The sequence below is a fragment of the Accipiter gentilis genome, chromosome 25 (assembly GCF_929443795.1).
Source record: "Accipiter gentilis chromosome 25, bAccGen1.1, whole genome shotgun sequence".
Classification (NCBI taxonomy): domain Eukaryota; kingdom Metazoa; phylum Chordata; class Aves; order Accipitriformes; family Accipitridae; genus Astur; species Astur gentilis.
Window position 1 is genome coordinate 11,077,519 of NC_064904.1, and position 24,948 is coordinate 11,102,466.

General features: G+C 41.6%; 3 protein-coding genes across 8 annotated transcripts in view; 2 read left to right on the top strand and 1 right to left on the bottom strand.

Annotated features, from left to right (window-relative positions):
* Positions 1-344: 344 nt before the first annotated feature.
* On the top strand, positions 345-14,034 carry ZNF839 (zinc finger protein 839). The gene is given in 10 exon segments (XM_049829045.1): positions 345-478; positions 480-1,202; positions 2,155-2,637; positions 2,639-3,088; positions 5,076-5,327; positions 6,121-6,213; positions 6,532-6,684; positions 8,311-8,451; positions 9,477-9,615; positions 11,423-14,034. Coding segments are annotated over 10 exon segments (3,462 nt in total). The 5' UTR covers positions 345-442; the 3' UTR covers positions 12,415-14,034.
* A 1,616-nt stretch (positions 14,035-15,650) lies between these two features.
* Positions 15,651-22,329, bottom strand: CINP (cyclin dependent kinase 2 interacting protein). 3 transcript variants are annotated; one of them, XR_007509642.1, is made up of 6 exons: positions 22,256-22,329; positions 20,995-21,163; positions 19,754-19,880; positions 18,037-18,166; positions 16,260-16,535; positions 15,652-16,170 (listed from the first exon to the last, which is right to left on the bottom strand). XR_007509642.1 is itself a non-coding variant. In XM_049829071.1 (5 exons), exons 1-5 carry the CDS (start codon positions 22,260-22,262, stop codon positions 16,333-16,335), a joined length of 636 nt encoding a protein of 211 aa, XP_049685028.1. In that variant the 5' UTR covers positions 22,263-22,329; the 3' UTR covers positions 15,651-16,332. The 3 variants fall into 3 exon arrangements, 2 of the variants coding, with proteins under 2 accessions (XP_049685028.1, XP_049685029.1); XM_049829071.1 differs by having other exon boundaries at positions 15,651-16,535; XM_049829072.1 differs by lacking the exon at positions 22,256-22,329 and adding an exon at positions 21,845-21,928 and having other exon boundaries at positions 15,651-16,535.
* TECPR2 (tectonin beta-propeller repeat containing 2) overlaps positions 22,321-24,948 on the top strand; it is a 45,514-nt gene continuing 42,886 nt past the window's right edge. For 3 of the 4 annotated variants that reach the window (XM_049829041.1, XM_049829042.1, XM_049829043.1), the window contains exon 1: positions 22,351-22,435. The gene's annotated coding sequence lies outside the window, so the exon portion shown is untranslated. Of the gene's footprint in view, positions 22,436-24,948 lie in introns of all 4 variants that reach the window. The other variant, XM_049829044.1, reaches the window with a different exon arrangement.

The window sequence follows — 24,948 nt, forward strand, 5'->3', positions numbered from 1 at the left end:
CCCCTTCGGGCGCGTTTTCTTCCGTGCGGGTTCCGCTTCACGCGTGGCATCACCTGTTCGGTGGTCTTACTCCCCGCGGGCCTGCGAAGCCCCACCCAGCAGGAGCAAGTGCCGAGTGCAGACTTTGTCTCAAGGGCGGGAAACCCGACTCGCGTTAATTCCCTCCAGCCGGTTTATATCCCCCGTGGGTCCCGTCCCGTCCCGCCAACCCCGGCCGGGGCCACGCGCTCCGGGCGCGAACCGTGTCCCGCCGTGCCGCCGAAGGCTTTTTGCCCCCGCGAGGCCGCCGTCGGTGCCGGGCGGCCCCGCCCCAGGGGCGCGGCGGGCCGCTGCCGGGGGCGCCATTGGCCCGCGTGCCGCCGGTGCCCCTCGCTTCGCCCGGCGCCTCCGAGACCTCCCCGGGGGGGGCCGATGCGGCTCCCGCCCGCTGACGCCTGCCAAGATGGCGGCTCCTGAGGAGGGGGGCACCGAGGCGCCGCCGCCCCCCCCCCCCTCCTCCCGCTGAAGACGAGCCCCCCGGAGGGGCGGCCGCCGCCTGCGGGGTTCCCCTCAGCGTGGCGGCGGGCAGGGCCGCCCGGCCGGCGGCGGCGGCGGCGGCAGAGGAGGAGGGGGAGGGGGGCGGCGCGGGCGGGGTAGGGCCCGTCGGCCCGCCGCCCCCCGCGGAGGGCCCGGAGCTGCTGGCGGTGACGGAGGAGCTGGCGCAGAGCTTGGCCGCCCTGGAAGGCGGGGCGGCGGCGGCCGGCACCGTCCTCTACCTGCAGGCGGACGGGAGCCTGGTGGAGGACGCGGGGCTGAGCGCCGAGGAGCAGCGGCGGCTGCTGGAGCACCTGCTGGCCGCCGCCGAGGGCCCGGGGCCGGTGACGGCGGAGCCGCCGCCCCCGCCGCCTCGGCACGCCGCCACGCCGCTGGCCCCCGCGGAGCTCCAGCGGGTCATCGAGCAAGTGAGCAAGGCCCAGGAGCAGCAGAAGCCGCCGGCGGTGGCAGCCGCCCCGCCGGAGCCCTGCCCGGGGCCGCCGCCCTCCCGCGGCGAGGGCTGTCCGCCGTCCCGGGACGCTGGCCCGTTGCCGCCGCAGGCCTGCGGGGCCGCCCCGCCGCTGGCCAGCATCATGCACAACGCCGCCCAGCAGCTGCAGAGCGTGGCCCAGCGGGTCGCCCTGCAGCAGGGCAAATCCATGGCGGCCGCCCGGCTCCTCCCGCAGAAGGTAACCCAGGCGGGGGCTGGGGAGGGAGGGAGCCTGCGGCGCCCGGGGGGTGGTGAAATGCGCGGCCGAGGGCAGGTCTCGGGGCGGCGGTTTAATGGTTTTTAACTTTTTTTTTTTTTTTTTTTTTTTTTTTTTTTTGGTCTTCCTCCTCAGTCACACCTGCCCTTGGGTGTAGACTCCGGTCTGGCAGCTGAGAGACACAACTTCAGCACGGTTTAGGCAAATCCGCGTTTGAATGTAGATACCAGCTGCTGCGGTCAGTGTTTTGGTCTGACTACACATGCAGCTAAAACAGCTTAGAAGAGCTGTTCAGTAGCGGCTAGGTAGTGATGCACAGGTAGAAAATGCGTGCCACTCTTACAGAAGGTGACAGTACCTGGGCTTTCAGCCCACGTTTTGGGGTGCAGGGCTTGTCAAGTGATTGGTTTGAGCTGAGGCAGAAATTTGGATGAGGAGGAGAGACTGTGAGGGAGGTGAATGGTAACACATGCCTCCTCTTAATCATCGTCACAAAGTGTTTTTTGAACTGAGCACTTACTACATGTATGTCCTGGCTCTGGTATTTGGCCTGTGTTGTTTAGCAGACTGTAGTTCACCTGCATTTGGTTTGCTGAAGGTTATGAAATTGCCTAGGTAGTGGCATTGACTCTGCTATTCCGGAACAGGCCTGCTAGCAGGAAACAAAGCTGTGACATGGTCTAAAACTTCACGTGCTTTAGTTGAACAGCAGTCAGATCAGTAAATGTGCAGGAAAGCCCATAGCTTGAAGGAAGAGAATCCGTGCTTTCATGTTAAATCTGTGCTTTGATGCATTAAAATGGAAAACTAATGATGTGCATTGGTTTCTTCGTGCTTTGCTTTGAGGGGACATGTATATCCTCTTGATAAGTATTGTCTTTATTTAGAAATACTGTATGTGTGTGATCTCAACTCTTCCTTTTTTCCACAAAAGCAGCTGGAAGCCATTTGTGTCCAAGTTCAGCCAGGACAGATGAAGGAAACTGAAAGGCCAATGCCGTCATTGGCACCGATCCAGTCCAAAACTATAACGCTGAGTCAGTCGGTTGGTAGAAATTCTAGCATACCAGGACTTGGCATTATTAATCCCCAGATAATTAGGATACAGCCCGTTACAGGAACTGAGCAGCAGCAGCAGCTATTCCTGCATAGTTCTTCCGAGTCTCCAATTCAGTTGCTTATGCAGAGACCTTTACCATCTCATGGATCAGTGTCTGTGAACAAGATTCCCACATCTAAGATGCTAAATGGACAGAAAGCTACACGTGCCACAGTATCGGCTACAAGGTCTCCAAATACTACCATGGTTGCAGCTAGTTCAGCAAATACTCTGATACCATGCCTTGAAAAAAACCAAAAAGATGACAAGTTAAAAAAATCCTTGAAAGTGAAAACTCGTTCTGGACGGATTTCACGCCCCCCCCAAATACAAAGCTAAAGATTATAAATTCATTAAAATGGAGGATTTGGCTGATGGTCATCAGTCTGATTCTGATGACTACTCTGAGCTGAGTATAGAAGATGATGAAGAAGGAAAGGTGAAGGGAAAGGATGCATTATTCAGTTCTTCAAATTATAATCTGAAACCCAAAACGTTTAAATGTCAGACTTGTGAAAAATCCTATATAGGAAAAGGAGGATTAGCAAGACATTATAAACTTAACCCAGGCCATGGACAGCTGGAGTCTTCACCTCAAAAAATACCTTTAAATAAGCCTAATGGAAGTGTATTTGTGGACAATGCCTGTGAAATAAGAGAGGAAATGATGAGTCCAGCACATTTGGATTCCACTGCTGTCACTTTAAATAATGAAAATGCACTAGCTACCAGTCTGGAAGAAACCGTTGGTTCGAAGGCTGGAGAACAGGTAAAGTGTGTTACTTAGAAAAGCTGTCAGTTCTGTGGAAAGTAGAATGGCAGGTTTGTAGCTGCATAGTCTTGTACTGCTCAGAATATCCACTGATACACTAAATCGAACAAATTTCCCATTGAAGTGTTTTAAAAATCAAATTATTTTCTCTTGCAGTGTTGCAGGAATAGTATTCTTGCACAGGCACATAAAACGTTCACTGAGTGTTCATTTGTTACTGGTTTTCTGACATACAGTTTTCAGCTTGAAAAAACTTTGCGTAAATGGCATTGTTCAGTTACAACCTTTGGCATGATAGACAGCAAGACATCATCTGCTTTATCAATTTCTGTTAGAGAAATTGAGATTTTTCTGTGATGACACTTGTTTGGAATCCGACACTGGACCACAGCTTTTCCTAGAGTAGGTTTTGAAAGTGTGGCTTTGCTACCACTGCAAATGAAACACTTTGGTGAAACTTGAGTCTCTAGGTTAGAAGCTACTTTAGCTGCAAATTTTTTTTCTGTGATGTTTTCTGTTCTGGTCACTTCAAAGTAAAGTTTCTCTTTTAATATTCACATGACTCTAACTTCTTGCAGCAAGAGCTGATACAGCTGCTGTCTAGGAAAAAATACTCATTTAGATGTAGCAGTGTCACATTTTTTACTTTTATTTGTAAATGTGTACTTATTCTCAGAAACGTGAACATTTACAGCTTAAGATGCCAATGCAGCAAACAAACCTCAACTGTCCTCTACATTCTTCTCTCATCTGTGGAAAGAGAGAATTGCAGAATAGTGAAGTCTGTTCTCTGTATTATTATGTAGCTGTTACTTCTCTGTGCAGCACTTATTTTACCCAGGATGATGGGAATTTAGAAAAATTTCAGTCAGTCTCGTATGCAATACTCCTACTGATTACTAGAGTTCTATTATACCTGCTACTTTTAACTAGCAAATATGAATTCTACAAATTTGCACTTTAACTCATAGATTTGTTACAGTTTTTGGCCAGGTAAATGCTTTCTAGAAAGAATAGCAGGATTATTAAAACTGGTACATTAATACAGACAGGAAGGCAATCAAGATTCCCCATGCTCAACCTAGTCTTACATCATATTTAGAACTAATTTAGTAATTTAATCCCTGGGTAGAACTGACATAAATTTGGCCTTTTTAGAGCTTTCCTAATCACTAGAACAGTAGGGAGCTACTGAACGTTGGAATGAAAATGTACTGATTATGAAAAGAAGCGTGATATAACTCAGTACTATTGTAAACTCTCTTAAAAAAATACTAGGACATTCTTAGAAATTCTAGCTTTGAAGGGAAGACAAGATGTGTTCAAGAAGAAATCACTGCTTTGATCAGTAAAAAAATTTTGCACTGAAATCACAATGACAACCATAGAAAATGTACTTTGAGTTTGCCATGTGGTTTTATAACAGAAGCAACCTCTTAGCTGTGTCCTTAGGGAATACTAAGGATTTTGAAATGTGGAAACTGGGCGATGTATTTTGATTTTTAGTTACCACGCTTGTCACTATTCATGGCTGTTCAGAGTTTTTGTCTTTCATATGAAGTCTTCGTGCTTTGACATAGTTACCGTGAAACCCAAATTTTTCTTTGGGTATGTTCTACTGCTAGTTATTTCTACAACCTCTTTATTTGAAGAGGACATATTTTACTTCAAAAACATTAAACATATTTAACTGACATAAAATAGCTTTTTAATTACATTCCCTTAATCTTTGCATTTTGTATGACATTTTGTGGATCAAAAATGCAAACTTCGCAAATTATGGCATATGTGTTGCAGAAGTGGCAGTCTTACTAAAGTGTTAGATTTATTCCACAACTTTCTTTGCAGTTATGCTTGTATCCAGCTTTGCATTTATTTAATATGCTATTTATTGTTTGAATAGATGAACTTAATTATGAAATTGTCTTCCTCAAAACACTGTTTAAAATGGTGAGTAAATACTTATCTCTTTCTTTTAATTAAGACTTCTAAGTCTGCAGAAAGCAGACAGATGTTGGCAGAACAACAAAATGAAACCAGTTCAGGACACCGGGGACCCATAACAGCTAAAGGACCTGGAAGACCCAGACGACCAAAGAGACGTGGTCGACCAAGGATGGGTGGAAGATCTAGGTGTTCTGGAAGGCTTAGCAGACCTGGTCAGTCCCCTTCAAAGTCACTTAGTAGTGTGTCAGCAGAACACAATGTATTCAGAAGAAAAGCTAGGTTAAAAGAGGTATGGTTCTCTTCTGCAATTACTTCACAAGTATCTCCCCCCCCCCGCCCTATTTTTGTTGGGTTTTTTTTTTTTTTGGATCGCTTATTTTCAAGGAATCATTTTCAAAAAGATTGATTTTTTTATTATTATTATTTTTTTTAACATCCTTACGTACTGACAAGATGAAAGCCTAAGACGTCTTCCAAGAAGAAAACATTAAGTTGTCTTTTAAAGAAAAAATACTTGTAGCAGAACACTGGACAAAGGCAAAATGGGAACTCAGTCTGGAAAGGGACTTATGACATGTAGATATATACTCTCACTATCCTTTTTCTGGAGAAGGAAAGTTACTAGCTACTATTGTGTATCTCCTCCAACACAGTAAAAAGAAATAAACCCAACTGAAGTTGGGCAACATCAAAAAGGGAAAAGAAAAACAAACCAAAACCACAAAGAAGCTCTGGGGGAGGATAGAATGGGGATTAAAATCCATGCAACTAACACAATCTTTTGGTTGCTTCCAGTGTGTTTTGGAAGATCCTTTATGCCTACTAAACCTACTGATGTTGCTCTTCTTTCTATGAATTGGCAACATTTGTGGGATTGAGTTTTGTCTGTATATGGGTAATAACTGTTTTGAGGTTTTCTAATTTATCTCCTCTTTTGGTGTTATGTTTGGATCTATTGTCAAAGCTGCTTAAACATATAGTGTATCTTTCAAAAAAAGTAGCAATATTTTATGTTCTGAATGTGGGATGCATAACTTCTGTAGGCTGCTTTGCTCTAACAAAATCATTCTGGCTTTTGACAGCTAATACAACAGTGTGATAATGAAGACTTAATGGAGCTGGCTCTCCCACGTCTTACAAAGCTTGTTACAGTATATGAATTTCTGTTGATGAAGGTGAGTTTTTTACGTAAAAATGTTAAATTATTGTCGGGAGACTTCTGTTAGTATACATAAAAGGATTCCTTTAGAAATGTATCTGAATTTCCTAAGTTAGAATTGTGCAGGCAAAACTCTGGTAGGTCTCTTGATTGAAAGCCTTACTTTTTGCTGCCTGGTTTAGTGGCATTTTTGAATATTCCATAATCTTTTGACTTGAATGTTTCTATTTTAAAATAATGTTGAACAAAACAAACTGACAGACTTTAATTTAATCTTCTTTTTTAAAATATAGGGGGGGGAAAACAAACCCTTTTTTTCCCCTCTTATTTCTAGGTTGAAAAAGGGTATCCAGCCAAAGCTTACTTCCCAGATGTGTATAGGGAATTTGAAGACTTGCATAATATGGTAAAGAAAATGGCTTTTGATCACCTCAGTAATTCTGATTTGCTGAGTTGCCAGCAGCCTGTTGAAATAAAAGATGCTAAGGTAATAAACACTCTATTAGGAACTGTGATTTTTTTTGGTTTTTTATTTATTTATTTTAAGTGCTTTGATATTTTTTTCTCTGATAAGCTTTGTCATGCTGGTAAAGTTATTTGAAGAAAAAACATGTTTTTTGATGAACACAAATAGTCATAATTGTAAAAAGTCCAACAACTAACCAAAGAGAAAAACAGATCCATAATAAAACTACAATTCTAGTTTATGGCAGTAGATAAAACTAGAAATATTTTTTAAAACATTCTAGGAGTACTGATACCCGTCTTGCATATTTAGGGTAGTATGAAGCTGCATGTTACTGCAAGGTGTATTTAGCATCAAAGTACCTCTTGATGTTTGATTAGGCAGGAGGGGTCTATATTTAAAATGAGTGGCCTTGATTTAAAGGGATAAGTGGTTTCATTGCAAAATGAGGACAAACTGAATGCATCTATGCAGTTCAGGCATACTAATCAATATGAAAGGTAGAGAATACATTAATAAAACTGCAAAGTATTATTTCAGTGAGTTCAGATTCATTGTTTATGCAGCTGTATCTAGAAAGACAATGTAGGTTTGCTTTTCTGGTGGTTGTTTTTTGGTGGTTTTTTTTTAACGTGGGTCTGTTCAGCCTTATGGTTCCTTTGATCTGTGTTCCCCTTGCTTAGAATAAAACAGCTCTTTGTACATAACATATTTTTGTTTTCCCTTCTCTGTTTCCACTAGTGAAAACACTATTTTGTATACTACCTCCAACAAAATTTCTAAATGATGTGGTCATTAAGGTACATCAGCACTGAACTTCCAACTACTATGAGAGGGGAGCACACTGGAAACTCAGTAGGGACAGTGGAGATAAGATTTTGGTTCTTATAATAATCCTGGTTTAAAAAAATAAAGTCCTGTATTGACTGTTAGCAGTGGTTAATATTTATTTTTTCAGAATAAATCATGATGTTCACTGTACAAACTAAAAAACTTTCTAGAATTACTGCATGCTTATCTGGCTATTTTGTAACTAACACTGATGTTTCCCTTTGGAGAAAGGACTGTTGCACCAAGTAAAGGGATGCTATTGATGCTGGCAGTCTCAAAATAGAACCTCTTTCTTGCTTCTCTTCAGTGTTAATGTGCATTCTTAATATAGAATTATGCTCTTAAAAAAACCCAAACAAACAAAAAATCCAACCCACCCTTGAGAAGTTGTATAGTAGCACACCTATGTAAGGATGAAGCACAGGAATGGAATGGGGTGGGGGAAATCTTGAGAGATATTAAGAGGTACTCTTAAACAGGAAGACTTAAACGTTTTTTAAATAATGGAGAGCCTTGACAGTGTTCTTTATTAGACTCTGCTCTTAGTAACTGTCTCTGGATTCTATATATAACCATTGTACTCCTAATTCTTTCAAGTTCGCCTGTTAATATTCACCTTCAAGTGAAGGTCGTGTTCTATTAATATGGAGGCTAGTAGAAAACATGGCAGTCTAAATACTTCATTGAGCTGTGATGATTGATTGTCAGATTAGACCCCATGTAGTTCTAGTTCAGTTTTAAGAAAATGAATCAGTATTTCAGCATTCAGACTGGAGAGGCTAACTTTTACTTTTTTTCCTATAACTGTTTTTAAAGGTTGCTGCATCACTAGGAATTACAGAAATACTCACTGGAGAACGAAAGATGCGAGGTGTAGACTCTTGTTCACAATGTATAACTAAAATGGTTAGTGAGCAAGTGCCTGTGGAGATACTGGGACAAAAACGGTTAGCTGAGGTATGGAATACCTTTGTGAAAATTAAAAATGAAACTAAGACAAATTAAAACTTGTTAAAACAGATAATTATTCCGTACAACATCATACTAGTATTATCTGACTCATGTTAAAGTAAGGCTTTCATGGTGTTTGGAGTTTGGAAATACTTAAAGTACTCTCTACTGTGGTATCATAGCAGAGCATATGAATTAGCATGCTAAAGGTGTACTTTGGGAAGACACTTGGTAGCATTCAGGACGGAATCTCAAAGGCTTACAGGTAATCTCATGACACAGGAAAGAAAGGATTTTGTTGAGGCGCTAGTAAATGGAGGCCCCACAGCGAGAAGGATCCCTAGATTCTAATACTTTGTGTTGGAGTAAACGGGCTAACTTACAGCAGGCTCAGACGTTGCAGAAGTGGTTGCTCTGCTAATTGGTGGTTGGTAGAGGTGCATTAAAACAGTTCCTTTCTTTCTAACAAGTCAGTTGACCACATTTAGTCTGTTTACAGCTGTAGCAGGGAGCCATGTTTCCTCTTCTTGAAAGTCACATACATCTCTATGGTCTGTCCTCTTAACTGTTCTACTTTTTATTTAATCCAGAGTTGTTTCTGGTGGTGGGCAAATAAGACTAGTGCTTTTCCATTTTCTGCCTGTGGTTAAATTTAAAGAGCTGATCAGTCTTTCTTCATTAACCAAATAGTGCTGGGCAGGCTGTTCATAGCTCTTCACTGAACTTGGAGAGAGAGCTTATAGCAGATTTCATGCCGCACAGCTAATCACAAAGGCTTGGAGAGAAGCTTTGATGTTGAAGCAAAGGCAGATTGTTTCAACCAAATATCAAAAGTAATCAGTGGCATTTTTGGTGAATTCTGAGGGCTGTGTTTAAATCCTTACCTTTTAGGAAGAACTTTAGTGTAAAATCCTGTTTTCAAGGAGAGTATCAGTTCACTGCCATGAAGTGCCCACAGTTAGTTTGTGATCTTTTCCAATATTGTCAGCTGTTAACGGTGGCAGCCAGTTAATTATCTCTTGTATTGACAGAGCTCAGGGGAAGAACTGTTGCCATCAGCCAAAAGGACCAAGTTAGAAGACGTAATGGAGAATGTGAATAACGCTTATGCCAGTCAAGATGAAGTGAAAGAAAAGAGTGGGAATTTGTGTACACTGTTTGAAAAAGATGGTAACTTTTTCACATTTTCCGATTCTGTTCTGTTTGTGGAGGAGCTGAACAAATCTCTGTTCTGCAAGCTTCTGTGTTTTTTGTCTTAAGATTTCATTTCTTAACTTGCTTCCCAGGTCATTCAGAAGCAGTTGTTTAACTGGAAAGGCCTCACGGGGTGGGGTGGGGGGGGGGGGGGAGCGCAAAAAAGTTAGGGATGATGCAGATCACAGCAGTAGCTCAATTCTGAATGCATGATAATCCAGATATTGATACTACTGCAGTACTATGAGAATAGTACTGTCCTATACTGTGTACTTCCTGAATGCTTCCTCTCCGCCCTATCCCTTATAGTGGAGGTGGTGCACGACCTTTGTGTCAGCAGTGGGAGAGCAGAGGAAGAGGAAGGCAGTGTGCGTGTCCTTCCTCTTTGCTCCAGCAGGCTGCAATAGCAATATCATCAGAGCTTTGTGGATCCTGGGGGAGGAGGAGAGCTGGTTTAGTCTGTCTTGTATCCCAGGGGAGATGCGGGACCTGAAGATTAGAATTGCACTGTTTTACACCGCAGTCTTTGGATGGTTGCCTTTCTTTTTATCCCTTCTTTGTCTTTATTCCCCCTGCCCCTAAGATTGGCAGGGTAACAGTAGATTAGAGAGTGAGATGGGTCCCCCACCTGTAATCTCCCAAAACTCCACTGGTCTTTTATGCAAAAGTGTTGCTGTAATTTAGAGGCATTACGATCACTGTCGTGAAAGATTTCAGCCCTTAGCCATCTTTAGTAAAATGAGTATATCAATACTGTCCTCTTGCTTTGTAAATATCTTTTTTTGGTGTTGCTCTAAGCTGCTTTGCTTTTGCCCTTTGCATGTGTTTCTGTCAATGGCTGTGTTTTTGTTTTCCCCCTTAGTTTATTTTTCTCTGAAAGGTTCTCTGCATTACCGTCCTTATTTCTTGTTGTATTATGATTTTCTTCTGGGCTATGAGTTTTTAAAATTTTGTTCCACTTGAACCTGCTAGTAGGGCTTTTGCTAGTCTACAGTGCAAAGTTAAAAGTGGTCCCTTGTGCAGTGTTAGGCCCCCTTTGTTGTGCAGTGATATCTTTCATAATAAACCCCCCCCACACAACCTACTTGTTCCTTTTGGTCTTCAATAATAAAAACTGACAGCTCATGCTACTGCAGCTTATTGATTATTGTTCAACTACCTACTGGGTTTGTGACCTGGCTCTTGGTGGTCCAGGTCAAACAACTGTGGTATAAAATGCACTAAATTTCTAGTGTTTCTCTTCTGTCACAAGATGAAAGTGCTCCTGGGGCTGTTAGCACAGCTAATAAGATACGTAGTAACTTGATGACATGTCTGAGTCCAGGATGAGCTTGATTATCAACAGAAGTTTTATCAAGTTTAAATGCTTCTGTCAATGTAGTAATGGTAATGGGGATGAGCAGCTGACAACTTTGTGCCTGGTACATTCTTTATCTTTTAATGTGACCACCTGTATGCCAGATGGAAAAAAATTGAGTTTGACTTTCAGCCCAGGTTGTTTTCAGGATTAACAGGAAAATGCTGCTTCAACTGTAAGGTCTCTTGGTATGGAAATATTCAATGATATTTCACTGTCCAAAAATTCCTCAAGTATTTTTATACTGGCTTTCTCATCGGGAAGTGATGTGAAACTCTGGCAAGGTGCTTCAGGTTTGCTAATTTGGGGGAAGAAAGTAGGGAAGTAGTCTAGCTTTTCCTCCAAAATTATTGCTGAAAAAATATTTTTTTTTGCACATGCAACACTAGATTGCCCAACAAAATGATATTTCTTTCACCTTTTCAGGTTTTAATCCATTAAATGGAGAAATCCTGCTTTCAGAAGACAGGCATATCACTTGCTGTGCAATTGGAAGTACATTACCGACAGCAGAGGAACATAATTCACTTGCTGATTCAGGAGTTAGAATCGATGCTGAAAATTCAGGTACCTTCTCCCAGACTGTGAAAATGAGGATAGAGTATTCCCAACCTGTGAATGTACAGGGACCAGACATGGCAGGTGATGCATCTCTGCTACATACTGAAGTTGTATTGCCTGTTGAAGCAGATGGCTCACCTCAGTTAGTTCAAGCGCACTTTGTGAGCGAGAATACAGCAGGTGGACTGTCAGCTCCTGAACTCTGCAGCTCTGTGTCAGAGAATGCAGTGGGCAGTCAGAGCACTAACTTACCAACAAGTGAAGAAAATGGTCACAATCAAAAATACCAGAAACTGCAAGAAGAAAACCATAATTTTGCAATTAAAGAACATTCTGAACAACTTAGTAATGCTGGTATGACTGATGAGATGCAGGAACTTGAAAAAGTGTTTTCAACAAACACTGTGCCAATAAGCTACCCACACAGTGTTCGGACAGAGTCGCACCAGAACCCTGTCCAGGAAGCCTCCTTGTCTGCTCATGTGAACCATGAAAACTCTTTTAAAAACCCCAATGAATTTTCTTGTAGCACAGAGGAACAACATGTGCTGGAGAATACAGTTACTGTAGATGAAACTGTGGCCTTTGAGATTACTGATGAGAGCCATGATTTTTTGTCTCAGGGACATGAACAGATTTTTATTCAGACTTCAGATGGGCTTATCCTGCCTCATCCAGACACTGCTGTTTTGTCTCAGGCAGAAGGTATTGTTATTGTAACTGATTCCAATGGTACTACAATGCACATTCGCACACCTGAGGGGATACCTTTAGAAACTGTGGAAGCACTACTGGCAATGGAAGCAGATGGCCAAAGTGAAGATATTTTGCTCTCGCAAAGTGAATTGGAGCCATAAATTAGAAAACTGTATATGCTTTCTTCTGGAAAAGATGGACTCTATAAAATGTATATTTTTCTAATGTGAATACTGAAATAATTGAAATTTAACTTATTTGTAAACTGTTTCTATGCCCTGTACTTTTTATAACTTATGTTTATATAATTCTAGCAGCATTGCAACCAAAAATTCTAGAATTAACATCATTCTATTTGCTTTATATGTTGGGGGTGGGGGGAAGTGGAAATCTGTCAACCCTAAAACTGTTGCACTATTCCCTTTTGTTACATAATTCCTTTTCTCTCTAGCCATCTGAAAATGCAGTAAGTTGTACTGCTGTTCAGCAGTGATGTGCTGTGTACTGGCAAGCTGTATATGGGTAAAATAAAAACTACATTAAAAATGTGTGTGTTCTGTGGCATTGAGATTACAAAACATGTTGTTACTGCACTTTCTTAAAGCTAGCTTGAATATTCATTAGCATTTAGACTTGATGTGCATAAATCTGCCTAGAAAAACGGGCAGTCTTAAATATAATCCACACTTGTGCATTCCGGGAACAATGTGACAGCCTAGCTGATCCTTACTTAAATAAGCATCCACTGAGAGACAAAAATACCCTCAAACAAGATCTGACTGGTACTGAACTGTTAGAAATGTATTTAAGTATGCTTGTCTAAAGTTCTGCCACACCTTTAAAAACTGCTGTTACTTAAGTCAGAAATGGGAAGGTGCTTGTAGTGATCTGATTTTCCTTAATGAGATACCAAATTCTTTTTTTTACTTAGTCTGTGATGATCTGGTTTTGTTAGACTTTTATTATACTTTTTTGTTCAGATGATGCATCCTTCATCAGTTCTAAGCTTTGACCTTCCTAGTTACTCCACCCTGCCCTGTACTACTTAATCATAAAAAGATACCCTTGACTATAATGCCTGTTCCTCTATGCAGACAGAAAACTTACAAAACTACTTATCTACTGCTATCTTGTATTTTTGTCATACTTTCAGTTTGTTGCTTGCATGATAATATTTTTGTGGAGACCTCCTAGCAGCTTCTTGTCTAAGGCACTGTCTTTTCCTTCAAGAAGCTTAGCACATGAAAAAGAACAGCCTTAAATGACCCATATCTTTATTTTGTTCATGAGCTATTGTAGACGTTACTGAAAACTGGTAACATACCTTTTAAAACTGCTGTGTTGCCTCCTTGCTAAATACATGAGACTACTGAGATAACAGGATAAATCAGCTAAATGGACCTGTAATATGCAGGAGAACTGTTCTTAACTATGAACATTGATTTTTTTTTCATGGTCTTGTTACTGAGGAAAACCACCAAAATTTAATCTAAACAAGAGCAAGGACAATTTGGAGATGAAACAGTCTGCTCTACTGTATCTCTTTAACATAGTTGGGTTTGGTTTTGTTTGGTTTTTGCTGTGTGTGGTTTTTTTTCTTGGTTGCCTAAGTAGAAGGTTAATGTCATTAGCCAAAACACTGCATTTTGTGTGTGCATGTGAAAGATGTCATCATATGTTAGTGAGCTCCTGTCTGGTGGTTGGGTTTATGGTGTAGTTTTTGTTTTGTTTTTTTTTCCTCCTCCTTTTTTTAGGAGGTGGTAGTGGTCAGAGGATACAGGCCTACCTTACAAGTGAAGATACCATACAAAGCAAGGTTCTGCTGGTCTTTCACAGTCTTCAATTGCAGTGAGCAATTCTTTATTACACTCTTTTGTACCAATGTCTAACAGCTACATCTGAGGGCTTCAAATACAACAATCAACTGCTTAGAGCTATAATGGCAAAATATCTCTGCAATGATTTTGCAGTAATCTTCTTGTGTCTGATAGCACTCAATGAGCAAGGGGGGGGTCTGTGAATATGAAGACTCCTTCCTGAAGAGCTTATTTCCTCTAAGAAACAAGAACAAACCACACTTTCCACCTGTGCAGAAAATGAAAATTTGCTTCAATTCTGCCTTCCCTATTGATTTGCACATGCTGGGAAATACAGTACACCTACTCTCATCTTAAAAGAACAATTCTATAAGTGAACCAACCTTTTCTCCTTGAAAAATATTTCCCAAGTATGAAGGTGTTTCCATAGTGACAAGGGTCTGGCCCTACTCAGAAAAATTAAGGTGGCTGTTAAACTAGGTGGAATGGTTGCACAGAAAAATAAAACCCAACAAAGCTACTCATAGCTGATTGTGTTCTCCTTGAGCGACAGCAGAATTTCTTTTTAGATGCTAGAAATCTGGGGTAAGAATAGAACACTATTAAGCTGTCAACAACCTCGTTGTTGAACAGAACAACATGTTGAGAAATCTTTTCCAATTCATGTCTGTCTGTTCTGTTATTGCAGAAAACTCATGTATTTCCCTTACCAAGCTTATGGGGTTTCAGCCTGAAACTAGTTAATTAAGTGACCCTACTTTTCCTATCAGAAATCTGTTTCAGAATCTCTCACGGTTTTAATTAGATTTTTCTGGTGTCAAGCCACAGCCATCATGGTCATTTCATAGCAGTGTGCATTTTGTGTTACTGTCTTTCAGTTCAAATAGTTGTTTCAAGGAGAATCAAGGGTAAACATCTGTAAGGGCACAACAATGAAACACTTAGAAACACCACATAATTGTGTGAAATAGGAAATCTAAATCAACAGTTTATATAGGACCAGGTCATACAGGCAATCAGTAAGTGGAAGGAATTTTGATTATTAATCATAATGAAGTAAGCAGAAGGCCTACATTCACTACACGTTAGGGATTTAACTAAAAGTTTAATGACACAGCTGTGTAGTTTCCACACTGTAGTACACTCCTCTGAAAAGTGATAATTTGCAATAGCAGCTAACAGTTACTAAAGGCTGGGTAAGTGGAGCAGCTTCTCCACGTTACAGTGATTATTACGTCTTTAGGAGTGAAAGCAAATAAGGGTACTGAATTTTACTTCAGCATTTAGGTTTTGCATTAACTGTTTCTCCTGAACACACTCTCTAATCTCCAAAAAATCAGCTTGAAAAAGAAAAGCAAGAATTTGAGCCACCAATTCCTGTCATGTAAACTGCTAACCAAAAATACAGAGGAGGCACACCTTTAAACCAAAACCATTTGACATCAGAAACAGTAATCCAAGGAAAAACTCACTGAGCCCTATGACAGGAAGCAAACAATACAGGATAAGGCCATGACTGAAGCAGGTCTTGTTTTTATTCAATAGTTGCTTTCATGAAACATCTCTAAAAGAAAAAGTTACAATGAATTAAAAGAGACAAGACCTTTTCATTGTATGACTGTGGAATGGTGAGTTGTACTCAATCTTCCCAGTGTGCTAGTTCAGGCTTGGATCACTCTTCAAGGGTGACGTACCTAACCACGCTATAATCAAAACCAAACCAGAATTTACACTAGTGTCTATGACAGCATTTCAGAACCACATACCAAACTATGTGGATCCTTTTGGATCCTGCCTTTTGTGCTTTCCTTTCCTTTTCACCATTTATAAAGCAAGTACAAAAGCACTAGCGCTGTTAAGCCATGCCCATGGAAGATCAGGAAGTGCTGAATTTCTATGGTGAAAGGGACAATGTAACTATTTTAGACTGTCAAGACTTGGAAAGTAGTAAAATTCTTTGCTGTAGGTGCCTATGTGCATTGAATCCCCCCAGACCACCAAGTAGTGCTTACCTCTTTCTAATTATAGAGGACTTGGCCTCCTACCTGTAGCCTCTGTATTGCACTTAAAATGGATAAAGCAACCAAAACCAGATTGTCCCTTGGAAAAAAAAGGAGTATTGTCTGATACAAAATAATAAATACAAATAGAGAAAAATATTTTTAATGTTTTACAAAAATTCAACTCACTTGGTAAGTTGCAATTTGTCATTTCAGTTTCATGTAAGCATCATTAGAAGCAAGCCATGTAACATTTGAACTTCTAGCACTGTCTATGTCCTGTTTCCAGCAGCATGGCTTCAAGTAGTAGTTTGCTGCTGTTCTCAATGTAAGGCTGATATAACCATGATGATAAATAGACCATCATCAGATCCTGGTCAGCAGAATGAGCAATTTCTTGTACAATTGTTTGCTTGAGTTGTAGTTCCTTCTTGTACATTTCAGAGAGCTTCAAAGAAACCTCATCTGAAATGGATTGAAAAACCAAGCACGTTGACCAGAACATTTCAGCAATCCTCTGTAAGTTAAATTATACTTGTAATATGTTGATCATTAAAAACCCGCTACCTTACATAAGCTATTCCCCATATTGAGACATCTTGTTTTTTACAGCATTAATAATGTTTGTGCACTAGAATATAAAATGCTAAACAATTTCCTCAGCTTTTGGATATATTTGATACACTTGTGATTTTGACATGAATCCCCTTTTAATTCTAGAATAAGCCATGGTATTGATTCTCAGGATCAACTGTAAAATTAGCAATTATAGCTATTCTTTCAAATAACTGAAATTTGATTTTAAAATTCAGTAATGCTATCTTGAAATACAAGCTTCACATTTTAGAGTCACAGTCGATTTTAGCTAATCTAAAGGATGTCCTCACATGCCGTCAGGCACTTTAGCAATGCACAATCACCAATAAGTGATACCAATAGTGAAAAATAACAGTAAAACAAAAAAACAGACCAAAATTGAAGTGTGTAATGTAAAAACTAATATTCTTAGTAGTTATGTTAGTAATACTGGTATGGGGGGGTTAAAATGTATTTATGAAATAATCTTTAATTGGTTTACTTTCTAAAAAATAGCCACATAAATTATATTTAAAGAGAGACTGATCTTGTGTTTCTAACTTAGCCTGAACTATCACTACCTTCAGGAAGATTTAGTCTTTCATGGAGTAGAGAGCATCATTAAATAATTCAGTCACAACAAGTGCTTTGACAGCAGGTGTCTGTCTTTGTCATTCTTACCCTTTTAAGCTGGCAGAAACTAATACATAAGATGCTCGCTAACTTGTGGTAGTGAAGTAAGAAGCAGGGCTTCACAAAGGTATGACTTTCACTTCACAAAGAAGGCAGTTGGTTTGCATGCAATCAGGCTTCTTTTGAATTCAGTTTTAAAACTGCAGTAATACCAGTTGGGAGGCAGTACCTTCTGCCATCAAGTGAATGCTAAAAGGATTGATGTTAACAGTAGACAGTAACCAAACATTTCTTTACTTGTCTTGACTGACATTGAGATCAGAGGAATTTTTCTTTGACTGCCTGAGAAATAACTGAGGTATAGCTTGTTCTTCACATTAAAGAACTTCATTTCAGTGTCAAATAACAAGTCAAGTCAGTTAAGCCTACAGCTTAACACTAACAAGTTGCAAATACATCTCTCTACAAAGGATGTGGCTGTTGCAGCTTGGACACTGTAAGCTGCTGACAAGCTTAGTTTTATGCTGTAATTGTTGCATGTCAGACAATGCTTGGCAATTCATGCAAGCAGTCATCAGCAGTAATCCTAAGCCAAGTAGCGCTTTCATGTGTTTATTGATTAGTCAATTATAAAGGAGACGGATACACTCTCTCTCTAAGGCAAGACATTCACATAAAAGGGTTTATTTTTCAGTCCTAAATTAGATGACATCAATGACACAACACAATTAGCTAAGATAATCAATATTTTACTTACAGAAGTATGGTGTGGGCCATGTATGAAAGAAAGGTGCTGTGCAACTCCCAGCTCCACGGTGGAATGTTTCCAAGTCACAGATTGCTTTAGTAGTCGAAGTAAGCTTTTCCATTTTCAGTTGTATTTTTGTCTGAAAATGATGAAAATGTAATGTTAACAAACATCTCGGGAACATTAGGCTACTATAATCTTAAATATTTTTTTTAAATACACTATTTCTGAAGACTATTTATTCTTAACATTTCTAACTCACTTTTTTTAACTCCAGACAGGAATCAAAGATGGAATTTATACACAGATTTAATACGATACCCTAAAATTTTGAACACTGCAGATATGACTTACTGACTCTGATTTTGCATAATTCTTTTATTTCCTCCATGTAGAAATATATTAAAGCACCCTCTCATTTTTTCACCTGTCTCTGGGTTTCTCCCATAGCAATTTAGTACTAGGGAAAACCATCAGGCTGTCTATGAACAAGTGTGGTACGAGCCTTATAAACACGTGCTTTCTTACATTACCATGTCAAGATGACTTAAATTTTATTTCAAAAGATCAGTGGCAGGTGAGAAAAGCAGCTCAAGCTATGACTGACAATACATCTAGGCTGATTTAACAGCTTGCTTCAAAAAACAGGTCATTCCATCCACTTCCTTCATGTTCACCTGACTTTGTGCACTACTGATGGGGACTAATATTTACAAGAAAAGGGAGCTTGCAGGCCATATCTTTAAGTCAAGAAGATAAAATACAGATATTTCTATAGACTCGTAAGCTGGTGCAGACTCATGAGGAACGAAAAATAAAGTATGTCTGTAGCAGCTATGTTTAGTATCCAATCTAACACTGGCTGCTTAGACTCCTATTGCTCAGGAGTAGTAAAAAATTGCATCAACACACTTGGTAGTCTGAATACAAAACTACCTCAAGGAAAAAAAAAAAAAAGAAAAAAAATTCCCAAATTACTGTTACTTTTCCCCACAGAACAAAATTTGAGGAAAATCTAGCTGCTTTTCTTCTTATTGTAAATACTGGGCTGGTATCCTGTCTATATGAAAAATAAATCTATTGTCTTTTTAATGGGCTTCCACTATGGCAGAAGGCTGTAAAAGTTATTTTTAATAAAAAATTTAAGTTACAGTATTAGGCAAAACCCCACTATTTTTGTTTCCTCTCAAACTGACAGGTGACATTAATTCCTAGCAATGTATCCAGTAAAAAAGATGGGTTACACAATAATTATCTTACTCTACTCTCTAGAGAAGGAGTTCTGTACAGAAAAAGCAGGTAGGCAGACTAAAAATGTAACTGCATTATGTCTCATCAGTTAGCTGCAAGGATATGATGGCAGGTAAAGCACTCCTTTATGCTTTGTTGTTTGTTTTGTTCTAAACAGGGGGAATATTCAGGATGAGAAAACAGGTGCAGTTTTAGAATACATTTTTTGTATGACTCATTTTCAGAAGATCACTTTATAAAGGGATGACTAGAATTATAAGCAGAAAGCAGATGTAAAACCAACTTTCAAATTTACCAATCAAGCAAAGAAATGGTACACACCAGATTTATCATCATTTGGATTTGAAGCCAAAGAACTATGAATAAAAATCCCAATCTTCTGTTTACAACCAATACTTGAGGACATTTCCTTATGTCATACTTGAACATATTTGGAATGGATTCATATTGACTAAGATTGAAAAATGAGCGTTACCATATGCTTTAAGGTCTCAAGTAATTCCGCACAGCAATTGTCCAGTTCTTCATTGTATTTTGGAGTTGGCTTTTCAGATTCTGTGGCACCGTTATCACATGCTATCTCCCATTTGTTGTCTGGAAATCTAAAATAGAAACATAAGGGAGAGTAAACAACTGCATACAGGTTTACTCAAGCTGTGCAGATTTAAAATCCATGTGGTCTGATCCTACAAAATCTCTCTCTCACAGGCTGTTCATGAGAATTCCTACATAAAAATAGTAAGATACATAGCTAGCCATGGGAGCAATTGGGGCTGGTACCATAATCTTCAGAGGAACACAGAATTTACCTTAGAGCATGTGCTTGAAAAAACAGTTGCACGTGTTAAGATAACGCTTCTTCCCACTTTACCTTGCCCCTGTGTTGGAGGTTATTCTCTCATAACGGACAAGGTATGCCCAGGCTTCATGCACAATTTAAGCCAAGACATTTAACTGTGAACCCAGAGCAGCTAATGTGCGGACACCTACCCTCTCTTGCTGACTTTCCCACAGAAGCTGTCAACTTAGACAGAGGAGAGGGACTTGCTAGAGTGAAAGCAACATCTGACACTATTACAGCAAAATATTCCTGAGCTTGTACCTGTCAGAACCCTGTCAGACAAATCCTGTTCAGCTGTCAGGACTCTGGAGAATTTTCTTCTCAAAACCCTGTTAGAGGTTTTTCTTTACAGCATGAAGATAATAGCTCTACCAAAGTGGTTGGTCTTCTGTTTAGTTTTCTTTTTTTTTTTTTAAGTTATCACTGTTACAACTTTTTTATCTATATAAATCACTGATTCTTTCTTAAAATCTGCTGAACTTTTGACTTGAGAGAAATTTCGTAATACTGGCCTCAGTATAAATACGCAAGAGAGTAAGGGAACTCACGTGGGCTGAGATCTATAGGATTAGATTCTAACTCTGTACATTATATAAGTATTTTAAATATCTGTTATGCTTGACTACGTATAAAAAACATTTTCCATTTCTTGCAAATATCATTACTTTATGAGACTATTTTAATCTTTATGAGACGTTTATTATCTGAATGTAAATAGTTTAAGTAAAAAAAAAAGTGCAAGTGCTGAGTTTGATCTGAGTTGACATATTTTTTCCCCCACCTCCAAAAAGAACTTTTTAGTGAAGAAAACAGATTAATTTCTCAAGAAAAGCAATCTTTACGCTGTCTTTACTTGTACGTATTAGCATACTTACTGCTCACTGATCTTCATGTTGACTATTTTGTTTGCGACAGTAAATCCATTATCATTCAGTCTCTCCCATTTGATCATTAAATTATGCCAGTCTGCTGCATTATCTTTAATTTTTCTTGCGCTGACAGGTAAAACAGGTCTTCTTGGAGTACCATCAGCAGGACTTTTTGCTGCATGACAAAATAAAGATATTCAAGCCATTTAAGCATACAGAAACAAATCAGTGTGCTGTCCGGCAGCTGTCTGTGCAAACGATTTCCTCGCTTTACTGCCTAATACTGATTAAAGTAAAATGGAATTTACATTAATTGTCTTCAGTCATGAAATCTAATTCCTCATCTATCAGCCTTATTACTACTTAGAAGAAAACCGTGCTGTTAAAAAAAAAAAGCACGTTCTGAGATGTGATGCTGTTACATGGCCTGTAGTGGCTTTGCAGGACTGACCAATCTAGCCGCCTTCCGCCAACGTACGATAACAGTAAGAAATCACAGCCACAATTACCGCATGCGCGCAGCGCTCACGCCCTGAACGTCTCACTTAATTCGCGCCTACACGCGAGCGTGACGCGTTTGGGAGAAAGCTGCATCCCACCGAAGACGGCGGGTGCTTCACCCCCGGCCGTCACCCCGCATTTCACGACGTGTCCTCAGAGGAACACACAGCAAGGGGAACCTGCTGCACAGGGCAACTCCCTTCAGGGGTGAGCGTCCCCTCAGGGCGCCGGGGGAGCTGCCAGCGGCCCTTTCTGCCCCCACCTTCACGCCTCAGGTCCCGCCCCACCCCAGGCAGCAAGGGGGCTGCCAGGCCGGCCCGAAGCCAAGCCATAAGGCCCGCCGCTCCGCCCGCACCGCGGCTGGTTTTAACTTTTATTCGGAGGCGCTTGAAAAGCGGTCACAGACGCGAAGCCCACGCACGTGGCGAGGCACGGGTGTCACCCGCTTCTCCCGGGGGCATGAGCGAGCGCCCGGGCGCCTTCCTCGCCCGCACCCACACCCACGCGTGGCGGTAACACGCCGCCGGGCTGGCAGGGCGCAACGGACACCCACACCTCACTAATTTAGTCGGGAAGCGCCAGGACCCGGCCTCTGGCTGCTCCCCGCTGCCCCAGGCCCGGGCCTGGCTCCCCGCGGCCCCTCGCTCCCACCCAGAGGGAGCAGCCGGCCCTGGAGCCCGGCCGCGACCGCTGCTCGGTGGGGTGAGGGGAGCAGCCCCCCCCCCCTTACCCCCCGCCCCGCAGCCGCCCGCACTCACTCACTCACCCGCCATGGCGGCGCCCCGCGGAAGTGCGCTCACGTCCGGCCCCGCCCAGGCCCGGCCCCGCCGAGCGGCGCAGGCAGCCGGGGCCGCCGCCGCTGCCTCGGGGCCTGGGCGACGCTGCGCTCTCTGCTCCCCTCCCCGTCCCCGCCGGCAGACTACGGCCGCCCCGCGCTCCCGAGGAGGTGAGTGGAGCCGCGTCTCCGCGGAGGCGGGTGGGAGCCGCCTGAGGGTCTGCCCCGGCTCTCGCTCCCCCTCCCCGGTCGCCGCAAGCGGGGCCTGCCGCAGCCGCCTGTTGCGGCCGGGCTCTCCCGCCCCTCTCCCGGAGGCTCGCCTTGGGAGAGCGCTGGCGTGAGAGTGCGCTGTGGCGTTTGGGGAGGGCGGGGGGCGAGGCGGCCGTTACGCGCCCGCGGAGCGGCTGGAGGCGCTTCGCCGGCACCCCCCCTCCCTTTTCCTCCCCCCCGACCCGGCTGGGGCTCTGGGTCTTGTCTGGGTGGTAAATCCGGTATAAGCTGAGGTAAAGCCAGCGGGAAAGCGAGGCGGCGCTGCTGGCTGTCCGTCCGGGAGTCCCCCCCGGGCTGTGTTCTTCCTCCCCTGTCAGGAGCTGGAAACCCCTCAAGTGCTAGAACGCAGCGTGTTAGGGAGGACTGGTTTGAAACAACTGCCAGAATATAGAAACACATTTAGGGAAGGAAGGTTTCCTAGAGAAACTGGGTGTCCCAAGACCATCAGAGTGAGCAAAGCCCGGTTTCTGCTGCCCCCCTCAGCGTACCTGCAGGGGCAGTGACCCCAGGTCCTCCTTTTTCTGTCCTTTCCATCTCTGACACCTACGTTGGATTGTTTGGTTGTGGTTTTTTTCTTCTTTCAAAAGAAACTCTTGAGCAAAAATGCAGCGTTTCATGAGTTGTGTAGAGCGTCAGGCATGTTAATTGGGTTCCTCAGCGTTCCCTTCAGTGGGCTGTGAATTTGTGTTCTCCCCTCTGCTTGGCAGCTGTTTGCTGGGAAAAGCTCTGGAGATGTGGCAGTCGAGTATCCTGCTCCGTAGGCTAAAAATGCAAGAAGTGTTAGAAAATAAAATCGCTTTTCTTTTTAGTTGGCAGGATCTACCTGAGATAGTAGATTGTTGTGTTTAGCTGTGGTCATCTATACGAATTTGTCCATACTCTGATGAACTTAAATTTAAGTTTTTGCATCAAAGAATCAAAAACACAGAGCTGTTTTCCCTCTTGTACAGATAGGACACTCGGGCTCAGAGAAACGTAGTGACAAGTTTAGCCTTCTGCAGTCAATCTGTGGCATACCCTGGCACTGAACCTTTAACCACTGCCTATTTGTTTAACCATGGGATTATCTCTTGCTTCAGTTGCCTCTGTTAGGCAGCATTGAGCCTTATTCCTGTTTCTGAGACCAGAGAAAATGGAAAAAAGTTTGCTTTTCAAAACATGGCCTTGAATGCAATATTTAAAAACTTGTTTTGAACTTTGCGAGTTGAGAAGGAAGGACTCTCTTCATCTGGTGATTGTTTTTGATGTGCAACATAAGGTGTAAGGTGTTTTTCTCTACTTTATCTCTGCTGCAGGATGGCAGCTTAGCACAAGCTGATTTGCCCTATACGGCTGTTATGTACTTCAGAGTAACTGTGGCTGATGCAGTGTGAACATGTGCATCCAATTCCAAAATCTGTCTGAGAAAATAGATTGTATCCACTGTTTGCCTTTGATTAATGAAGTAAGAAGAACAGATAGAAAATAATCCTAAAGCTGTTAATAAAGAGAAAGAGACTACATGTGATACACCACTGTGATTAGGGGGATGTTGAAGACTTTAGGCTCAAAAGCAGAAAATTGTGGTGTTTGTGCGGTTTTTGAATATATAGGCCACATTGCAATTCTCTAGTCCTTTATACATTTGGTTTGTGTAGATAAAATTACTTAATTGGCAGTATTTTTAGTAAAGTAATGATTTGAACTTCGTTATGTTTCCACACAAGCAGTGCAAGTGTTTTGTTAGTCTGTAAACCATTCCAGATGAAAACTAATTTGTGTATGATGGCAAGAAATTGTAGTTTATTAATATACTTTTTTATTGTACAGGGTGAATGGGTTACAGAGAATAAAACTTAATTTCATTTTTTTAAAACTTTGCCATCAGAGAAGATTGAAATAAGATTGTATATAAATTTTATGAAGAGTGAGAACCCTAACCTGACAGCAGTTTTTTTTTAATTTAACTTAGTATATGACAAGAAATAATTCCTCCCAGTGTGGTTGGGTTTCTTTTTGCAGGGGGGGAGTGGGGGGAACCCTATCAAACTCTCCCTTTTCTTTCCTCTTTTTAAATTAAGTGTAAACTTACAAAACGTACATCAGGTTGCAGATAGGGTAGTTGTAGAGGAAAGAGTAATAGTCTTTTTCTGGATAATACAAATTTCCATAATTCCATAGTTTGTAATGAATTAATATGTTTTTAGCAGTTTAGTTGAGCTGGAAGGATAAGTGATGGTAACTAAGAGAGAAAATGAATTTTGAGGACTTGCAACGTCCTTTGGCAACTGGGGAGTGCGAGATGGTTCCAGCTACAAGAGCAGCTTTGGATGGTGACAGATGTGAATTGTAGGAGTGACAAAGGGGACTTAAAAAGCAAAATATGTGAAAATTCATGAGGCAGTAGCTGGGGAGTGGTAGAAGTTGAGATTAGA

Bases quoted from the DNA above. Each gene is read 5' to 3' on its own strand.
- CINP (XM_049829071.1), bottom strand. The intron at 19,881-20,994 runs GTAAGTATGCTA...TTTCTATTTTAG, and splicing joins AACATGAAGATCAGTGAGCA to ATTTCCAGACAACAAATGGG. The intron at 18,167-19,753 runs GTAACGCTCATT...CATCATTTTCAG, and splicing joins TTGAGACCTTAAAGCATATG to ACAAAAATACAACTGAAAAT.